Genomic DNA, 21,245 nt, shown 5'->3' on the forward strand with positions numbered 1-21,245 from the left:
GTGTTGTTTTCAGCAGATTAATCTTTGCTCGGATCTATAGCGAATCGATCTGTCTGGCTTTGAACTGAGAGTAGATGAGGCACTGATGTAGGTTTGCTAGAAGTGAGGTACTTTGTAAGACCTAGTTGCGCGATTCAGGTAGCGAGCTTTTAACCGAAAGGGTGGCCCAGTTTCAACACTACGGGCAGCTCCAGACTGTCCCGGGGCTGTTCTGCGCAGTTTTTCCTTTTTCCTTTCTTTCTCCCTTTTGCAAGGATTCCCAAACAAGCAAACAACTGTACAAGAAAAGAAGGAGGAAGGAAATAAAGTTCCTGCTGAATCCGAGTCTGCAGAACAGAGCATGTACGTCCCAGTGGGGATCAGGGGTTGCTTTTATCTTAAAGCGGGGCAGCTAATGGAGGCAACAGCCCACAGCACTTATCTCATCTCCTCTTCATCAAATGGCCCAGATAGCATCAGTGAAAAACCGCATCAAACACTTTTTTCTGGACGCAGATGAGCGATGCAAAATTTAGCCCACTCTTTTTACACTTTCCTTGTTTAGATATGTAGTTTTTCTTTTTTCTTTTTACCGGTTTCACCGAAATGAAGATCAGTCCTTTCACGCGTTTCAATCTCTGGACGGAGCTGTGCTTAGATGTCGTCATAAAAGTTTGCGTTATGCAGACGTTTTTCTCGTCGAGTAATACGGAGTTGTGGGACCTCTTCTTGAATAATCCTCTCTCGCCCCGTGGGAGGTAAAAAAAACAACAACAAATAAATAAATAAAAATCGGCTTTTAACTTCAAGAGTACCTTCCCCTCTAAGATCAATATTCCCGCATTAACCTCCCTGTTGATCTGCTCCGTGGATGAATGGGAAAGTGGGCACAGTAAGATGAGTGGATTGTAATAGATTTAGGCTGAATCCCATTTCCTAGGGTTACCCATAAGCAGAGCCTTTATCCCTTCGCTCTTAATTCAAGTTAAAACGTCCCACGCCACTTTAAGGATCTGGTGTCGCCACTCATTCCCTGTAAGTAAACATATGACTTATCATGCCTGTTTGGGTTCTGCAAACGTTTATCAGATATTAGTTTTGTGTTACTCAAGGCAAAAACAAAAACACGACACCTAACGTGCTCAGTTTAACATACTTGAAATGCCTTTTTTTTTATTATTACTAAGTATGTGAAAACTTACCAGTACATCAAAACAAATGGTTTTGTGGTTTTCGGTGCGTCGGATCTCGCAACAATACATTTTTAACAAAGAAACTACTGTTGTTGTTTATTTATATTTTTTTTTACCAACATTTAGCTGGTAGAGCAGAGCCAGAAATAGCGTCCAAACCAGACGGGCTCGGTGTCTTGTCAATATTCTGGGAAAAAAATAAAAGGTCCACAGGCGCTCCAATGTCCACTGCAAAACAAACAAAAAAAAAAGTTAAAAGTTGTGACACAGTAAGAAAATGCAACTCAACAAACATTACCTGCTCAGTTGTATCTGTAAATTATATATTCCCTGGCGCCTCGGTGAATCCAGAGCGCAGGCTTTACATCTGGCCTCATGCGTGGTGTTACACTGCCCCCATGTGGCATTGATATGTCACTTCTAAATCAAGAAGATTTCTGAGTTTTATTCGGATATATATACTATGGTGACAATCAAAACAAAGAAAGCGCTTTCAATGTTTTTACAAACCCGGCTCTCTAAACCAAAGGAATCAGCAGCGAAGAGCCGCATGGAATCAGGAGGAACCGAACAAACGGAAGCTCCAGTTCCTCCCCAGCAAGGTCAGGCTTCAGAAGATGATTGATTAAATTGAGATGAATTAAATCTCTGATGTGCGCAAAAATAAAAAACAAAAACAAACAAACAAAAAAAAACCACACGCACACACACATCAACATATTTAAAATAATTATTTATTTAAAAAATAGCACACTGCTTTTGAATTCAAAAATGTATACAAGTTCAGGAAAACCATTGATAAATAAAAAACAAAACTGTGCCCACAGATGAAAGTACTCTGTATTAGACTGCACACATGTTGTACTTCTTTTTTTTTCTTCTTCTTCTTCAACTTAATTATCATCATATATGATGTCAATTAGCGTACAGGGGCTTTGAAAAAATTACACATCATAGCAGCCTCTTCATAATGTCACTATCTGGAGACTCAAAGGCGTTTAAAAACATAAAACAACCAACATCAAATGTACGGCTAAGGTTTCAACCATGATTGTGACAAAAGTTAAAACAAAAATGTAAACAAACGTGTAGCAAACAAAGCTAAACAAACAAATCTCACCAATCTGTCTGGAGTGTTATACTTTAGTGACACATAATTGAATATGCTTTAACAATATTAACTACAAAACTCAAACATTAACACTGATGCTCATTAACACCCTGGGATGACATATACATGTTGCACTTTTCAAATGAAAACAACCTTTTAAATATTTACACATTCACGTTTCTGGGAGTTTATGTCACAAACAAATAAAGTAGCTCATTACTGTACAGTGGAACAAAAATGAAGAACTGTCTTTATGGTTGTTTTTTGTTTGTTTGTTTGTTTTACAAATAAAATCTGAGAAGTGTGGCCTGCATTTGTATATGGGCCCCCAAATTCATACTTTGTAGAACCACCTCGCTGCAGGCCAGAAGTGTGGGATGCACCATTCAACAAATTCTTCCACATGAGCCGTGGACCTCTGCAGGGAAATTGGGTGCACTGGGTTGTATTTAGGGGCATCAGACTTTCATCGCTAACAAAATTTAGACAATATTTAGAATCAGTTCATTCCACTTCACATCTATATGCTACTTTGAGTTCTATCAAGTACAAAAACAGATGAAATACAGTGAAAAGTGGCAGTAATGTGACAAGAGGTGGAAATATTTCGGGGTGTTGAACACTTTCACAAGGGTCCGTGTGTGAAAACACACCTATGTAGTTATGCAACATTGATCTGAGAGTTCAATGGATGCATTTTTACGCTTTAGTAGCGCAGTGAAAACTTAAAAGTAAAAGCACAGGGGAAGTGTTTTACTCCATGTGTGCGACTATCCTTGACATTGCGCTCGCAAAAACTGCACCGTGATCGTCAGCCGCCCTCGAGAGCCTCCCGTCAACGTGACGCTGATCGAAGCGGACGGGATGTCGCAGGTGAAGGCGTGCCGAAACAGCTGCTCATTTACCGACTTTGACGACGTGGAAGGAAGTGGCTGCTGCGGAGGTAATGAAGAAACATGGAGGGGACGTCTGATCGCTCTCCAGCTGCTCCAGCTCCGCGCAGCCTTTAACGGATCCGACACCGATGAGGCTAGTGGAAGCTACTCAAACGGGAGCCGCCGGCGTATTTCTGTCTTTCATCCGGATCTGTCGGAGCGGCAGACCCGGAGGTGGCGAACGTAACACTGCGCGACTGAGATTTTCGCCGGTCGGTGAGGTAACTTTAAGCAACGCCCCTTAAAACGCGCTCTGTTTAAAATTCAAGTGAAGACCTCCGCTGCAGGCGTCAGACGCTTCAGAGTTCATCGTGACGGATGCCGCGCCGCCATTTGGGATGCCGAGTGACATAATCAGCTGCCTCCAGCACGATGCGCATAAACTCCCCCACATCAAAGGAGTAGTTGGTAAACTTAGGATGGTCCCCAAGTGTCGGATGATGGCCCTGGAAGAGCATGAGAGAAGACGTGTAGCGAAAGAAAAGTTTAGTAGAAGAGTGCAGGAAGGCAGGTTTGTGTTCTCAACCTGCCAAAAAAGTTTAGTGTGCTGGAACTGCACAACTTTAATCATTTGCAAACGTGTTCTTAGATTTTAATTCTTTTTTCTAAATTACTTTTTAATGCTGCAACCACAAAATTCAATGTGCTTTCCTGGGATTTTACCGACACAAACAACCGTAGTGAATAACTGAGTCGAGAGGAATAGGACAAACCTTTCTCAAGATTTTTGACAAGGAAAAATCTGAAAAGTCTGGCATCCATTCATATTCATCGTAAGATTTAATTTTAGATTTTTTTCAGATGACTTGCTAAGCATTTTGAAAAAACAATGCGTCATTCACAACTTCACTAATTATGCACTGCCTTGTGTTGGTCTTCTTCGCAGAATCCCAATAAAACAGACTGAAGTTTGCAGTTGTTCCAAGAGCCATACTTTTTAGAGAGACCGTAAACTCGCATCGACGTGTGATGTAGGGGGAAATGAAGTCGAAGGGCAGCAGCTCGTGCCGGAGTTTCCCTACCTTGTCCTGGGGGAGAACTTTGTCCATTTTCTGCCAAGTCACATATCGAATCCCCCGCAGGCGAGCCAAATCGCGATAGCAGCTCTCATCCTGACAGTTATATCTAAAAAAAAAAAAAAAGGACAGACGCCGACACTCAGCTCTTGTTCTCTCCGCCACGCCTCTCTCTCTTTCCCTCAGTCTTCTATTCTTCATCGCACGTGTGCCCACCATGCTTCACTCCCTCGTGCCATGCATAAATATAAACACACACACACACATAAACAAAAAAAAAAAAAAGGTACCACACACACCCCAACACACACAGCCTATGGGCGTTTTGTCTGCCAAGGCTGCCAGGTGTGATGAGCGGCTGATTAATTAGGCGCTATTTCACATTCGAACACCGAGCGGCTGAGAGGGGCTTTATTAAGAGGACGCTGCCGAACCGGAAGCCTGACTGACAATTTACTCACACAGACGGTAAAAACGAAACAGAAACGTCGCTCACAGCTCGAAGATGACGGCCCAGTCAGGGAGGAAGAGGAGGTGTGTGAGTCCGGCGCCGTGCACCCCTATGAAGATGTCTGAGTTGTGGGTGAGTCTCAGCTGCTCCAGGAAGGGAACGTCCCTGAAAGACGCACAAGGATCTCCACATCTGTCCACCTCAACTCCAGAAACAACGTCTACTCACGTCTTGAGGGTCCACAAAGACACTCTTCAAATAGCTCAAGGTTCGTTTATTGTAAACGGTCAACCCACACTCTCATATTCAGAAGTTTCTTTTCACTCAAAAGAATAAACATATGGAAACAAAATGTCATTTTAAAAGGGTGGTATTATGTGAAATTGAGTTTTTTTTAACTTGACATTATGTTACAATGTAATCTCCTCATCAGGAACATACTTTCATGCATATTTGAGGAATCTTTTCATCTCCCGCAGAGACCATTCAGCTGTGCAAAATGTCTGGGTGGTCCTAGCTCCGCCTTCGAGACGCAGCTCCACGTCAGAGCTGCAGTTTCCAAGCTTCAAAGCTTCTGCATTACAGAGCACCACTCCCCTATAACTCGCCCACTCAGCTCCTTCAGACTAGCCAGCAGCAATTAGCAAACACTTGGTGGAACGGCACCTCAGCTGAGCTCGTTCTAAGGTTAATAGAGGAGTGCCGTTTTAATGACTTCATGAAGGCGGGATTTAAAAAATCTCAGGGATTTAATCATTAAAATGCTTACTAAAACAAAACTAAATGTATATCTTATTTTAAGAAAAACTCAGCCCCTCCATATAATAATGTTTGTAAATACTCTCAAATGACAAACAGGGCGTGCTGTGTCCGTCACCAAAACTGAATTTCGGATTCTGGATGTTGACCGCGAGCCGCCGTTTGAGGGCCGCTGATCTAGAGCAGGGAACTTTCAGCTAAGGCGTCCAACTCCAGTCCTGGAGGGCCACTACCATGCAACTTTTAGATGTGCCTCTGCTGCACCACACCTAAACAGAACAAGTAGGTCATTAGCGAGGCTCTGGGGAACTGATCTACACAAGGAGGAGGAAATTAAGCCATTTCATTCCAGTTTTTTGTAGATGTGGCACATCTTAAAACTGCAGGACAGCGGCCCTCGAGGACTGGAGTTTGAGACCCCTGAGCTGTGGTCAAACAAAGCAATGCCAAGCAGCGCTCAGAAACTCACTTGTATTTGTAGTCCACCACACTGACCTCCAGCAGAGGCACAGTCTTGAGGGCACTGACCAGCTGTGAGAGCAACAGAAGGATGTGAGCAAATGGCCGCAATATAAATCACTTGCCTTTTTGTTCTGTTTTATCACAAATAAGATTTTGAACAGCCACTTAATGGAGGCGGGCAGCAAATCAATGACAAAGTGGAAGAGTTGTTTAAGTAAAGGGCAGAGAAAGAAGCAGAAAGACAATGAAGAAAAATAGGAGCAACAAAGATAAAAAAGAAAGAAAGACGGAAGGTGGTGGTGAACTCACTTCCACTTGGTTTCGGATCCGTCTGTATTCTGTGCTGCGCGCCAGCAGGGTGACACGAACTCGCCCCTCCTGAAAGCAGAGACGAAAACCAATAACCCATCAGCTAAGACCAGAAAAGATGGGTTGATGGGAAAACAGCTGCTAATTCAAAGTTCTCATGTCTGATTTTGAACAGAGTGAGCAGGATCTGTTTTCTGGAAGCACTCCAGGAGTTTTTTCTAAATGCTGACAGCAGTCTCCTTAACGGGAAAAACAGGGAAAGTCCTTTTGTTTCTTTAGTCTATACTGCCACCTTTTGTTCATGATGAATAGCTACCTTCTACACTAACACCATGTGGATCTCAGAGGTGGTGAAATTCCACGTTTTTCTGAGCTCAAGAATAATTTTTCTACATATAATATGATTTCATGTACAGCTAAAAACAAAAATCTGTTTAAGGTAAAAAAGGAAGAAAACAAATTTTAAAAAAAAATATCTGGTTGCAAAATGTGGACACCTTTATGGAAGAGGATTAGGGCCACCGAAAAAAAAAAAAAAAAAATTCTGACTTTAATCTCAGATTGTAAAAAAAAAAAAGAAAAGAAAAGTTCTTCTAATTTAGAAATAAGGCTCTTTTACATCTAACCACACAAATGCTTTTAGCAACGTATATTCCTGTCTGTGAAATGATTTCACATGAGACCATCCACTTGACACAAGTCTTAGAATTTCATGCACACTCTCCTGCAGAGTATTTCTAAATGTGAACACATGAATAAAAACATGACATATGCTGCAGGGGCAATCAGCTTCAGCTTGAGGCTGACCTAGCAATATTTCACATCTCAAGGCTGAAAAAGTCAGAATTCTGACTTTAATCTCAGAATTCTGACTTTAATCTCACAAAGTCAGAATTCTGAGATTAAAGTCAGAATTTTTTTTTTTTTTTTTGTGGCCCTAATCCTCTTCCGTACACCTTTGATCTACCACTTTGTGAAAGAACACTTATTTAATTTCTGTGCTCTTATTTCAGGGTCCTGCAACAAGAAAAAAATCCCACTTTATTCAAGCACAGAATGATGATCTGTCAGTCGCATCGTACAAGCTGATCAAAGCACTCGACACAATGTGTGTGCTTTCAGAGCATGCGGCTGGGATCACAGGAGCAAAAGGACAAAGTCTACAACTCTAGTGAGCTTCATCTCTAAGGTGGATAGACTGCCTTAGTTAGAGCAGGGAGTTACATCACTTAGTTGAGCTTCTTTTCCTCCGCATCCAAAGAAGTCAGCTGAGGTGGTCGCTCGCCCAATGACTGATAGGGACAGGCACCAGCCTATGGATGGATGGACTTTTTCAGAAATTCTTAATCTCACCTTTGACTGAGGGGAAAGTGAAAACAGAGTACAGCAATTACGATAAGGGGAGATAAGAAGAGAGGATGGTAGAGAAGAACGAGGACAGCGTAAAAGAGACGACCGACAGTTTGAGTAACTTCTTGACACCATTAATCTGTTGAAAGAAGAAAAGTCCAGAAAGGGTTTGGACCAGAGAGGTCATTTATTTCAGTTCCAGGTCTGGTATCAGCAACAGACCGATGTCTCCCTTAACAGACTTTTATCATATTTTCTGTGGCGGCTATGAATAACCCATGAGCTGCTACAAAGACCGGAGGAGGTTAACACGATTTTCTGGTCACAAAGATATGATCGCTTTAAATTGGACACCATAAAGATCTTTTGAGTTCTGCAGAGTTACAGATTAGAGGATGAAGAGAGGATTGTGCCCCAACTGTGTAACTATAGCTGTGTACCCTTTGCTCTTTTAACTCTGCAGAACTGATGTGTTAATCACAGCAATGACAAGGTCAACAGAATCCAGGACCCCACATGATTACTAAAGACGTGTCAGGTTTCAACTACCAGCGATAGAGATATTTTCCATTAGAAATCCTCATGAAATAATTTCTTAAAACTTGGGAACTCAGAGCTGTTCAATATGCACGCTGGGTTTTAGAAGGGAACAGGGCCATAGATACATATGTACTAATCCTTCCTGGCAGTACAGCTGATTAGTCAGTGAACTCATCATTAGTGCCTTTCAGATCATCGTCCTGCAACAAGAAAAAAAAAAATTCCACTTTATGGTCCATAAAGTACAGAATGACGATCTGTCAGTCACATCGTACAAGCTGATCAAAGGATTCGACACAAAGTGTGTGCTTTCAGAGCACGCGGCTGGGATCGCAGGACCAAAAGGACAAAGTCTACGACTCTGGAGAATTCAAGTGAGCTTCATCTATAAGGCAGCTAGAATAAGCTTTCATTTAAAGGAGTTAAATCACTTAGTTGAGCTTCTTGTCCTCCTCATCCAAAGAGGTCAGTTGAGGTGGTCCGGGTCTCTGATTTGATGCCTCTTTTTGTAGCAAGGATCCCAAAGTCGATGGACAGACTTTATACCTCATAAAGCCAGAGATTGTCTTGCCACATACTGAAATTTCTGGGTTTCCCCTCTTCTTTCAATAAGTCGTCTACCTTTTTTTAATCCTCTATGAAGGTATGCAGATATTTTAAAAAGCATCCATTTAGGTTCCCTGCAACACCTGGCTCTCACAAAATGATTAAGAATTAGGTGATTAGAAGGTATAGAAAGAATGATAGAGCAACATAACCCAAAGCACCATTACAGGAGTTCCTGCTCACTGGTGAGATTACGTGCTTTGCTTTAAATTTTGCTTGCTTTAATTGTAGGCCCTAATGAAAAGGGCCTACGCATATCTAAAAAAGAAATGCATTTTTTCACATAAAGCCCCCGCCTACCTTTGGTCCGTTTTGCGGGATGTTAAGCCGATGCAGGACGTGCTGAGAAAATGCCCTAAACATCCCTTCAGTGTGGCAATTAGTGACCTGCAATCGGCAGAAGACAAATCTGTTCATGTGCATAAAATTCGCTTTTGATATCCTCAAAATCAATCATGTGAATCACACGAGCAGATTGTAAAAAAAATAAAAAATTCTTCTACTTTAGAAATAAGGCTCTTTTACATCTAACCACACAAATGCTTTTAGCAACGTATATTCCTGTCTGTGAAATGATTTCACATGAGACCATCCACTTGACACAAGTCTTAGAATTTCATGCACACTCTCCTGCAGAGTATTTCTAAATGTGAACACATGAATAAAAACATGACATATGCTGCAGGGGCAATCAGCTTCAGCTTGAGGCTGACCTAGCAATATTTCACACCTCAAGGCTGGAACTGCAGGACAACACATATTTATATGCTATCATCTTTATAGTGATCTCCTTGGAATTATCATTTAAATAACCCGAGCACATGGAACCTGCTGATGGTTTGAATATATTACATAAATATTTGACACAAATCGCAGGTTTCTGACTGAACCTAATATTGTCGTGCTTGTGCTGGAGACAGACCAATGAATAATAATATTAGTAATGATGATAATCATAAAAGTGGTGGTGGTGGGGGGTGGGGGGTCCTAGCCAATGTTCAGAATATTCAGCATGAAATCAAACTCTGTAAAGCACATGTAAAGCAAATGTGAGGTAAAATGGCACTAGGCTGTTCAAACAGCATCGCACAACTGGCCAGCAATGTTAATTATTGGAAGACTTAGATTTAAAATGTGAAGTTCTACTGCAATCACAGCAAATATCAAAAATCGTTATTGTTATTGATGCATTTGCAAGTAAACAAAAACCCAACAAAACCCTGAATTTTCAGAATATCAAACTAAAATAGAAATAAAACAAAAGTAGGCCTCAACTCAGACAGGGATGCAACTCTGTGAATAAAGTAAAGAAAATTCTGGTGATCCTAAAATAAAAATGAATGTGGGAGAGACAGTGAGAGAAAAAATAATGTCTTTTTTGGTAGTGTATGTCAATATCTGTTTTCAGCTGCTTATACATGAAGGGTAACTTACTAGAGGAGTGTTGTAGAAGAGACCGTATCTCATTCTTGGAAGAAGGGAGAAGAAGGAATCTTTAAAGCACACCTATACAGATATGGAAATCCGTCAATAAGCGTGGCAGAGAAATATTAATACTGTTATTAGAAGACATATAATGCAAACAGTATTTACTTGAGTATTTTCATGCTTTCTTTATGGGTGACTTATTTATGTAAACGTTAATTACTGATTCCTAGTTGTACTTTTGGAGATTACTGATTTGCTAAGAAAAAAACAGTTTACAGTTTCAGTCCCTCCAGTTTTGTTGTGATACTGAAATCGTGGAAATTCAAACAAAATCAACAGATCTCAGCATTTTTCACGCCAACGCGTAACTTTGAGATTACTGAAACATTTTCAGTGTAAATAGTAAAAAAAAAAACTAAAAAAAAAAAAAACTGGTCCATGACTGATATGGTGAGCAACAAAAACTGAGCTATTTAAATTATTTAAAGAATAAAAATGTTTGTGTGTCCAATCAGTTTTTTTCTTCAATAAGTAGACTTCGGAAGAGGTTTAATGAGGGAAAACACTGCAAACTTCCGTGAAAACATTTATCAAGCACCGCCACAAAATCTGTGATTTTGATTGCAGAAAAATAAATAAAATAAAATCCTAAAAATAATTACAAAATTCTGGAAAGTTCTGCTGTGTTTATATTCATGTGGAGTATGTTTTTGCATAAATTCTGTAGTTATTACACATTTACTTTATGGTTTACATTTTCGAATACAAAGAATATTGCATGTATTCAAATGCAAATTTTAATTCTGCTCTATTACAACGAGCTTTCAGTCACAATCAGTAAATATTGAATATTTTCTTTTGAAAAAGAAGAACAAATTTTGCACTAAAACTTGAGGTTAGACTCACTCTGTTAGAGTCATACGTCTTCAGGTGGATGATGTCATAGTCTGTGAAGGCCTGCCATGTTTCACTGAACAGATCACCATAACCATAATAACTCTGGAATAAAAAATAAATAAAAAAACATACAAAAGGAGAAACATAGATGATTAAAACAAACGGAAAAGATTAATCTAAACTATAAGATTCAAACATATTTCACAGGTCAAAATCTAATTATTTTCCAAAGTGAGTTTTCAGTTCTTAAATTACAAAGATTTTACCATAATCCACATTTTTAAATACCTATAGTGAGCTGGGATTAACTCACTCTCCAAGTTCAGCCTTCCCTACTTTTCCCAAATATTTTCAGACTTTTGATTACTCTTGAGTACCTTGTATTTTGTTCTTCTCTTTACTCTTCCCTTAAAAAAGACACGCACTCACCAGAGAAAAAACTGTTTGCTTAACTTTAACATGCTATGGACGATGGAAACCATTCAGATTTTCTTAGAACAAGTTGCCAACTAAATATTCCTGGACTGAATTGTCTTCATTTGAGCCAATTAAAGTCACCAATTGCTTTTTAACCCTAAAAATAATGGTGTACATTTTTAAAAAAAAAAAAAAAAAAAACATCAAACTTTCAATCCTCATGAAATGGTAATGAGAGGCCATTGGTACTCACCGTGTCCCACATGACAATGTTGATATCTGAGCTAAAGGAGTTGTTAATGTGCTGAGAGATGTAGAGGTTCACAAAGTCACAGAAATGGTGGTACATGTTCACCCCTGTTAGAACAACAACAAAAAAACACTATTAGGGTTTTTAGAATGACTAACAAGATGTAAAAAAATTTTTTTTTTTCTTTTGAGCAAGAAAACAACTATTAAACAATGCTCTGAACTCTCCAAAAAGGAAGGCAACAAGCATGTCAATTTAGTTCAAATTATTGCCAACACAATGTAAATGGACGTCTGAAACATCTTTACTTGGCTTGTTTACATAATCAGAGCTGAACGTGAATCGGTTAGTGACTCACCTGCGTCAAGTTTCATGAAAACTGTTGGTTTTTCTATAATGATGTCGCAGTGGCCTTCTTCCACGGGACGGAAGTTCAGTTCAGAGTACGTCTGTAGTTCAGCGTACCTACAAAAACATGATGAACTTTGATCATCAGTCTGCGCTTTCAAAAAGGTATCAGATTGTATTTGTGGAAAGAAAAAAAGGCAAATATGTCACAGAATTACACTGTGGGAATATTGGCCACATATGATGTAAAGCTAAATGGAAGTTAAACAGAAAAGAAAACCTGCCGCAAAAAACTTGAGACTGAGCTACAATGGAATGGTTTAGTTTAAAGGGGAAGAATCATGGATATGTATTATCCAGGCACATAGTATCATTTTATAGCATAACAATATGTTCACTCCAGTTGTTATAAAAATGATATACATATTGAATATGACAAAAGAAATTTTAACAAATTTAACGCCTTGAAAAATAATGTCAAAGTCATCATATTTAAACCATCTAAAATATGAGGACAGGCTTGAAGGCTGGAAGCAAAAACGATAGAATAAAGTGACTTTTACGTGGCATTTCATGAGTCTAATAGAAACTAAAACGTGTTCAGGGTTTCAGGAAGCCACAGGTCCTTTGTTATGTGAGCTGTGAGTCAGTGTGCCTGAAATCCCCTCCCCCTCCTGTGAGAATCACGTGCTCAGCCACGCGGACTTTAAATCCTCTGTGGAGGCGGTGCTTTCACATGAGGGCCAGTGGCGCAATGGATAACGCGTCTGACTACGGATCAGAAGATTCTAGGTTCGACTCCTGGCTGGCTCGATTCTTTTCTTCTTTCAATTTGTGTGTAGATTTCCTACTGGCTTCCTGTTTTTTACATCATGAATGAATAAAGATCTTTATTACGAATACACTAATAAATAGGATATGTGAAACTGTGTTTCAATGTTGGGAAAGAGGATTGCTCCCCTTTATTTTACTTACACTTTTTATTTTTACAGAATTTTCCTTTCAGCTTTAAGTGGAAAAAAAAAGTAGAATTTGAAAACTACATGCTGTGGAAATTCTGAAAATGTATTTCATAATTCATGATAATGGATGTAGTGACTGTAGTCATAAATTCTGTCTAAACTATTTTAATCCAGAACTGCCACTGAGAATTCCCACTATGTTAACTTTAATTCAGTTTATTTATACATAGTGTCAACTACAAATGCCTCAGGGCTCTTTACCAATAAAAAGAACAATGAAAGCCTTAGAGTAGCACTGAGCAGCTGAGGGGTCAACACATAAGACCTCTCAGGTCCCTGGTGGTCTAGTGGTTAGGATTCGGCGCTCTCACCGCCGCGGCCCGGGTTCGATTCCCGGTCAGGGAACAGTTATTTTTTGTGTGGGTGTGTTACAACATAAAAAAAAGGAGTTACATTATGAGACTTTCCTTAGGCCACAGCGATCATTACAATAGATCAACATAGCGAAACAGCTGAAAATAGTTGGAAGTATTTTTATTTTTTTTGCATTAAACTTTTTCTATTTGTTTTAATAGGTACACTCTACATATAGATTGAAAATTTATTAATTTTACACATTTGCACTTTTTACATAGATACTGTTTGGGTCACTTTGACCCGTAAGTCAAGTTAAAGTGCAAAAAAATATTTAAAAAATGTCCAGTTTTATATGTTTTCTTGCAGCTATGAACCATATTTCACCACACACACACAAACCAACACAACACACACATACATGCACACCCACACAAGCCCACTTTTCTCACTATTCTCTTTACTTCACTAGGAAACTGCGAGAAGGCAGGTGTTCATAAAACTTTTAACGGGAATGTTTTCTGTTCCCGTGGAGAAACTCCACCCACACTGAGTGACACTCGGTAGAAGTGGAGGAAAACATGAATACTCTCTGCATGACTAGGCCTGTCACGATAGCAAATTTTGCTGAACGATTAATTGTCTCAAAAAACTATTGCGATAGACGATAGTATTGTTTGAAGACCTTTTTACACTGATTTAATGGAAATGACGTAATAATGCATGCGATTTCCTGCCAAAGATAGATGCACTTTATTTTAAAAAGAACACCCAACACTGGAACTGATAAACAAAATAAACAAAACATAAAAATAAAATTGATTCTCAGTCTCCATTAGCAAACATGTACTTGAATAAAAAATAAATAACATAAAGCCAAAGTGTAAATAAATACTGCATTCAGCCAAAAGAGTTCAGATTATAAAGTCTGTTTACCATATTGCCCTTCAGTAATCATTAGATTTAAATAGAGAAGATGGGCACATCGACTACCTGATACATTTTCATGACAATCTTAGAACTTTTATCGTACTAAGATTGTCTCTGATCATCCTGTAGTGTGTGGTGTGTTACGCTAGATCGCTGTGGCCCCTCCAATCTAAATCAGGTTTTCCCGCTGGGTTAGTGGTTACCGCAGCCGTTGAATGTGACAGGTAGCCAATCAGAAAGCCGGATTCTGCTCCGTGTTTTCTGAGAAATACCGAGGAATCCCAAACAGCTGACACGGCGCAACCCGAAGTCCAGCGGACATTGGAGATGATATGTGGAAACAACATTAATGGTTATAAAACATTTTGTACAAAGAATATAGAAATGACGAGGGGAGGAGTTGGAGCGAAATCGCTACGTTGATGAACCCGGTAACTTTTCAGCTGTTCTTCGTTAACGTGACATAAATAGGTTCTAATGATTTTCATTCAGTCAGGACGTTACGCTGACACTATGCAGGTAGATTGTAAAGAATTGATTAATTTGCCTGGTTTTAAAATTAGTTAGCTGGACAGTCAAGTTAAGGTGCAAAAAAATATTTAAAAAATGTCCAGTTTTATATGTTTTCTTGCAGCTATGAACCATATTTCACCACACACACACACACACAAACCAACACAACACACACATACATGCACACCCACACAAGCCCACTCTTTTCATATTCTCATCAACAGAAAGAGAAAAAGGCTGAAAGAGACGATAACGGCGATAATTAAAATGACGTAGATAGTTTTAATTTATCGTACGATTAATCGATTTCTCGTTTATCGCGACAGGCCTATGCATGACCCATTTATCTTGGTTTTAATCAGAGGGTCAATTTGACCCATAACAGTATGTGTGTCTAAAGTTCAATTATAAAGATCACCCATTGAAAAAAAAAAAAAGTGTAACATAGCAAATTTTTACAAAAGATCAATTTCAAGGAAATTATTGTTTTTTGTGTCTAGGTTTTTTTTAGTGGACATAAAAAATGTAAATTCCATTTTTTATGTCCAAAAGAGTGAATGAGGAGGTTGTCGTCATTGATCCTTAATTTCTGATAAATAAATCAAACATCATTGTACAAATATTGATTGAAATGGTTAGTATTGGAGTTAATAATCAGATACAAAAATGTTTTGGAGGAATTTTTTGGTTTCTGACACTAATGCATGATTAAACACTCCCCAGGTCAAATTGACCCACGAACATTATTGCTGTACCCTAGAAACAAACATAACAGGAGCGTTAAAATGTACATGAACTCCCTGCATGAACACAGACTAGACATAGTTCCACATCTGTTGGACCAAATGTTCAACCTTGAAGACTGGAGGTCGTAAATTTTGACATCTATCTATTCTAGTTCGGGGGCTCTAAAAGCACAGAGTCTGAAATTCTGGATGGCTTTCAGTCATCAGTCCTTTGTGGGAAAATAAGTAATAAATGTTGACGTGAACGGAGGCCACAAACATGGATTCAACATGAACTGTAAGGGAAGCTTTGTGTACACTGGTGATTAAGGTGTGGCAGTAGCCTGAAGGAGGAGAGAAAGAATCATAGCTCGGAAGAAAATGCATCAAGTCAGTATGTTATGATGCGGATGATGCATATGTGAGGTTAAAACAGTGTTTCTCCATTCCGGTCCTCACGCCCCCCTGCCCTGCATGTTTTAGGTGTTTCCCTTCTGCCACACACCTGGATTGAATACGGTATGTGGGTGAATAACAGGCTTCTGCAGCACTTGATAGTCATGCAATCATTTGAATCGGCTGCTCTGGAATAGAGGCACATCTAAAACACGCAGAGCAGGGGGGGGCCTGAGGACTGGATTTGGAAGCACTGGGTTAAAAGAAGACACCTGACACACAGCAATAAAAAAGGAACATTTTTGTGATGCATTGAAATGCATTGAAGCGCAATTGATTATAAAATAGTGAAATGATGAGCACTTGCATAACGTCCCTGCAGTCTGAGCATGCTGACAGAGGAACTGTGTTGAGTCCTCGGGACCTCATTTCATATTTGGCAGCAAAAGAGGCAAGCGGTTGTCGAAAATCGATCTTATAGGTTGCACAAAGATTGCACTAAAAGTTTTGTGCACTTTGCAGTTGTGACTCGAAATCCATGCTCCCCCCCCTCACCCCCCCCTGACACCCTGTCTGCTGAAAAAAACTTGATTTTCTTCACATTTCCCCAAATAACAACCACAAACGTCCGTTGGGTTTTTATGTGACCTAGCAACATAATTAGAAGCCGGAAGGAAAGAAAAAAAAATACATTGTTGTAATGTGAATGAAAAATTCAATACGCGGGGGTTGAATCAGTATGCAGCCCCCTTTTGCTGCAGATGTTTTTGTACGTCTCTAGCAGCTCTGCATGTCTACAGACAGAACCTTTTGATCTGGCCAAGCCTGGTCAGACCGGATGAAGACACTATTTGTGTAGTGCCTGACTGACCTCCTGTTGGTCCAATTGCTACCTCAGCCGTTGATCTCAGCGTGAGCCTCTTAGCCGCTTCTCTGATTAAAGCCCTCACTGGCCGGCCCGTCTTGGTGTGTCTGCAGTTGTGTCAAACTGTTCCATCATGGGTTTATGGGACATCTGGATTTAAACTGGGATGATTTTACACACCGGTGGCCTCCATTGAATAATTAGGTGTTTAACGAAAGCCACCGATTTTATTAAGGGCACCAGAGTAAAAAGGAGATTAATAAAGAGGTAAATTGTATTTTTCAGGTCTTCATTTGTATAAAACTATGAAGTTTTGCACCAATAAAATATGATTCTACGTAGTGAAAGCGACTCCGTTCTCGTAAAGACTATTTGTTTGTGATGGACGTATGTCTGACTGAAAAAAGTGGGTATGTTGTCTCTGTGCTGTTAAAGAAATTGTCGTTTTTTTCTATTACGTTTCCTTCTATATTCATTTGTTAAGTGTACACTTTTCTTTAATTAAAGAATAACGTGTAAAAGTTTTAATTCAAGACTTATTCGGGATCTGCACATTTGTCACTTAAAAAATAAATAAATAAATCACTGCAAGCTCATTTCTACAGACCAAAGCGCTACAGAAAGTGTTTGCTTAGCGTGTGTGAGTGGACTGGCGCTCACCAGGACTGCAGAGGACTCTTGTGGTCTCCTTCCGCCGCCAGCGCTTGCTTGTTCAGTTTGCAGCGTCCACCAATCTCCCCCGTACGGATAAAGTCCTCGTCATACCTGGACAGTGAGGACAGTCGAGATTCGGGTCACTTTTATTAGGGGAAGGGAAACGGCTTCTGACCGCCACCGACCTCTCGTGACTTCTGCGTGGATTTCGCAAGTCCAGGTAAAGATTTGTTGCCCTGCAGAACCTGGCATAGCTGCTGCATTTTAATGACGAGTCTCCCTGGGGAAATAAAGCACGACGAAAATAAATCACGTTTAATTGACTTTCACGAAGCATCTTTCAGAGTCTCTCAAGGTAACCCCTTCCATCGGACTTCTTTAAGCGACAGCAAAAAATACTCCTGGCCGATTGTCTTTATATTTTTGTTGAACAGTGAGTCTGTTTTTTTTGGACTCGCTGTTTTCTTTTCCTGTTGACTCAGAAAGCTCGTGAGAACTAAGGAAATGAGCGGACGTACCGGCTCGCCGGCCTTGCAGAGTGTTTTGAGTTCAGAAAGTCGCTCCTTGACGTAACCAAAGTCAGCCTGCTTCCAGAAAAGCTCCTGGGCTGCGTCCAGCGAACGGGCCCTGACACATTCAAGATTTAGGCAGATCAGGGGAAGCGCAGCCAGCGATGTGCGTGAGGAACATGCCGCGCTTAAAACAACAACTGCATTGAGGGATCAAATGCGATTTGGTCAAACGTATGAATGGTGCGGTGAATGAGGTCTTGGGAACAGTTACCATCCGGAGTTAACCTTGGTGCAGACAGGATAGCTGAAGCGTTTCTCTGCGTCGCAGTTTTTCTCGTAGCCCCAACAGAGCGACGGATTCTGCAAAGCATCCTGTTACAAAAGGAAACAAAGTGTTTACGCTACAGAGGCTATATCTACCCATCACTCCACCAAAGAGAGATTAAACGAAAAGAAGTTGCAGGACGTTTGCTGGTGAAATACAGCAGATCATCCTGAGAATTCATTTTAAACTGCAGAACATGTAGTCACAAGAAAAATATGAGGTGAAAACATGAAAGTTGGTAATCAGCGAATTTATATGATAGCCCAAGGAAACAGTCCCAGAGTGCAAACAGAATAGAAAAGAATAGAAAATGAGTTAAATAATATATACAAAGTGCATATTAATTGTGTCAATACACAAAAAATGGGATAAATGCACAGCGTGACTTAATTTAAAATTTGAAAAAATTTTATATTTGAAACACTGTGGAAAATTTTAATTTATTCATCGTACAAATAACTTCTTGTAAAAATAAATCGCCAAAATATATATTTTGACAGCAAATAAAATTGTGGGTAAACTTAACTGAACATAAAATCTGTATAAGTAGATAACAAAAAAAAATTGTGGTGCAAGTTATATCAGGAGCTCTCCTCCTGATATAAATTAAATCAATTAAAGCCTGACTGATAACCTGAAACATCTAGGTGAGGCACACAGGCCAAAAACAGAAGAAATTTGTTAATGAAGAACATATTTTTTTACAGCACTGCATCGTTTTTGTCAAAAGATAAAAAAATAAAATAAAAAATCACAAAGTTCATTGAAACATTCCTTGGCAAGGACATTGCAGTAGATTAGTAAATTACATCATTTAAAACTGTTGCTGAGAAAAACGTGAGCGCCAAAGTTAAAGTGGCCAAACTTAGAATACTACATAATAACACAAATACAAAAAAAAAATGTCTTTGATGTGCCAGAGCCTGAAAAATAGAAGTCCATATCTTACTTTAAAAGGGCAGAGTGGGTCCTGGCGGCATAGCTTGGCGACCTTCTTGTTGTTGCTGAGAAAGTAGGGTATGTGCTCCGGCGGCAAGGAGATCCCGCTGTAGTCCAGCAGGGGTGAAGGGATGACCGCAGAGGGGGGGAAAACTATGCCCAGCGCTACCAAGAGCAGCATAGTCAGAAGGACAGGCAGACATATGAAACAGCTGCGCGTCTTCACGGCGCTCTGTGAGAATAGGAAAGACACACTCAGACTTGCACCTTGTGATCTCGGTTAGGGAGAGTGACACATCACAGAACGGGGAGCATGTGGGCACAGGCAAGCATGTGGGAATGTGGCTGCAGGCGGATCTGATCCCCACGCAAGGCCAAGTCCTGTTGTGGCAGGAAATAACGCTGACCTTTTTCCGACTCTTGTCTGAGCAACCATAACAAAGACTTAAGGGTGGAAAGGAGCCACGACTCCTGGTGCTGAAGTGCGCAACAATATGCAGAAGCCATAGTGGCGCAAATGTCATTTTTTACAATCCTAACTAGTTTGTTAAAAGTCCAGACTTTGCTGGTGCTTTTACAGCCTTGAGCCAATGAAGTGTTTCCCTTCCAAAGTCAATGATTGTTGACTTAGAAATTATAGTGCAACCTTTGGTAAAGCAGCAAGCTCATTGCATTTCCCCCACAATAGCTATGAATCTGTTTCATATCTGAAGGAAGGGGAAAGTCAGAAACTGTTTATACTGCATATTTTAAAACAATGGGTGGAAAAAGCTTACATGGTCCAGTAACACTAGGGAAGCCGGTAGTGAAAGATAATAGAGTATATTTACTCCAGTATTGTAAAATATTACTTTTTTCTCTTTTTTTTATAGTGCCACCTTTACACACCAAGATTACATGCTTCTTATTTACTAATATGGCTGTGCCGACTTTGCAAACAAAACAAATGTGAATTTTGACTATGTAATTGTAGAAAACTGGTAAAGACATGCTGCAATTGGAGCAAAAGGTTTATTCTACAAACTTCTGAGTCAGGGCGCTGGAGGTTCATTTGAAAACCACGCCAAATGTTCTGTTCAGTTCTCACCCGCTTCTTTCTAGCGGTCTTGCGTATGTTTTATGAAACTAAAATGAAATACATTGACGTTTCCGTCCATAACACGACGAAATTAGTCTATTTATTGCCAGGCACTGTGCCTATCTTCCAGAAGTGGAAAAAATGCATCGTCTGACTGTTATTTTCTTCTGCAACGAATGGCAGAGAGAAACACGACTTTATTTCAAACACCTACCTTTCATGTTACTTGTAGCTAGCTTTACTTCGACTGGTAATACTGAATGAAATTAACTTAAAACTTTGCGAACCGCATAGAGCATTCAGTTAAACATTGTAAAATGTAAATAAATATTCAATAAATATACACAGAGATGTAGTGATAATAAGGCATAACGTAAGTGACCTTTTTCGTCGGGACGCAGCAGACACGTCTCACAAGCTCAAATAAAAAATGTCGAAATAGCTAACATCTAGCACTGGTTCATAACAAAGCGAGAAGACCCTTTTAATGTGAAGTTTTGCCTTGCCGTGAATGCAACGCAAGAAGACAGAAATGATAAAATATACTTCTAAGACACAGTCACAACTACAACCACAAGTAATAACCACATTTGGTTATCTAAATAAATCTAATAATGCGTTGGTTAGGAACTGATTTACCTAAATACACAGCCTGCTGTCTCTGACTGAAGCAGCGATGATGCCGGTGGTCGCCATAACACCGGAAACCTTCCCACGTTAACAGGGTGTGCTGTGACCAAGTGGCCATCAGATGGCGCCACGCCTTTAATTTTGGAAGTCAGGAAAAAGCAAAATAACAAGTGAACCATCAGCATGGACACAGCAAAATGAATTGATTTTGTTCTATTAAGACATTTTAAGCATAATTTAAAATGTCTTAAACAATGATTATGTTTGGTAGTTACAATCTCAAGGGAAACTTTGAGATTTCACATAGAAGT

The 21,245-nt window shown here is 39.7% G+C and overlaps 1 protein-coding gene and 2 non-coding genes across 6 annotated transcripts; 2 read left to right on the forward strand and 1 right to left on the reverse strand.

Moving 5' to 3' along the window:
* Nucleotides 1-1,142: 1,142 nt before the first annotated feature.
* On the reverse strand, nt 1,143-21,030 carry eogt (EGF domain-specific O-linked N-acetylglucosamine (GlcNAc) transferase). Of its 4 annotated transcripts, none has more exons than XM_044122745.1 (16): nt 20,687-20,745; nt 19,237-19,458; nt 18,234-18,334; nt 17,969-18,077; nt 17,636-17,730; nt 17,457-17,561; nt 12,062-12,168; nt 11,707-11,810; nt 11,046-11,138; nt 10,146-10,217; nt 9,012-9,098; nt 6,216-6,284; nt 5,914-5,975; nt 4,731-4,850; nt 4,241-4,343; nt 1,143-1,400 (listed from the first exon to the last, which is right to left on the reverse strand). In XM_044122745.1, exons 2-16 carry the CDS (start codon nt 19,405-19,407, stop codon nt 1,269-1,271), a joined length of 1,530 nt encoding a protein of 509 aa, XP_043978680.1. In that variant the 5' UTR covers nt 19,408-19,458; nt 20,687-20,745; the 3' UTR covers nt 1,143-1,268. The 4 variants fall into 4 exon arrangements, with proteins under 4 accessions (XP_043978680.1, XP_043978678.1, XP_043978677.1 ...); XM_044122743.1 differs by lacking the exons at nt 1,143-1,400; nt 20,687-20,745 and adding exons at nt 1,887-3,664; nt 20,944-21,030; XM_044122742.1 differs by lacking the exon at nt 1,143-1,400 and adding an exon at nt 1,887-3,664.
* trnar-acg lies at nt 12,792-12,864 on the forward strand. Its single transcript has one exon. It is a non-coding gene; the product is annotated as a tRNA-Arg (tRNA).
* On the forward strand, nt 13,347-13,418 carry trnae-cuc. The gene has a single exon. It is a non-coding gene; the product is annotated as a tRNA-Glu (tRNA).
* Nucleotides 21,031-21,245: the final 215 nt, after the last annotated feature.

The sequence above is a fragment of the Gambusia affinis genome, linkage group LG07 (genome assembly GCF_019740435.1).
Source record: "Gambusia affinis linkage group LG07, SWU_Gaff_1.0, whole genome shotgun sequence".
Classification (NCBI taxonomy): domain Eukaryota; kingdom Metazoa; phylum Chordata; class Actinopteri; order Cyprinodontiformes; family Poeciliidae; genus Gambusia; species Gambusia affinis.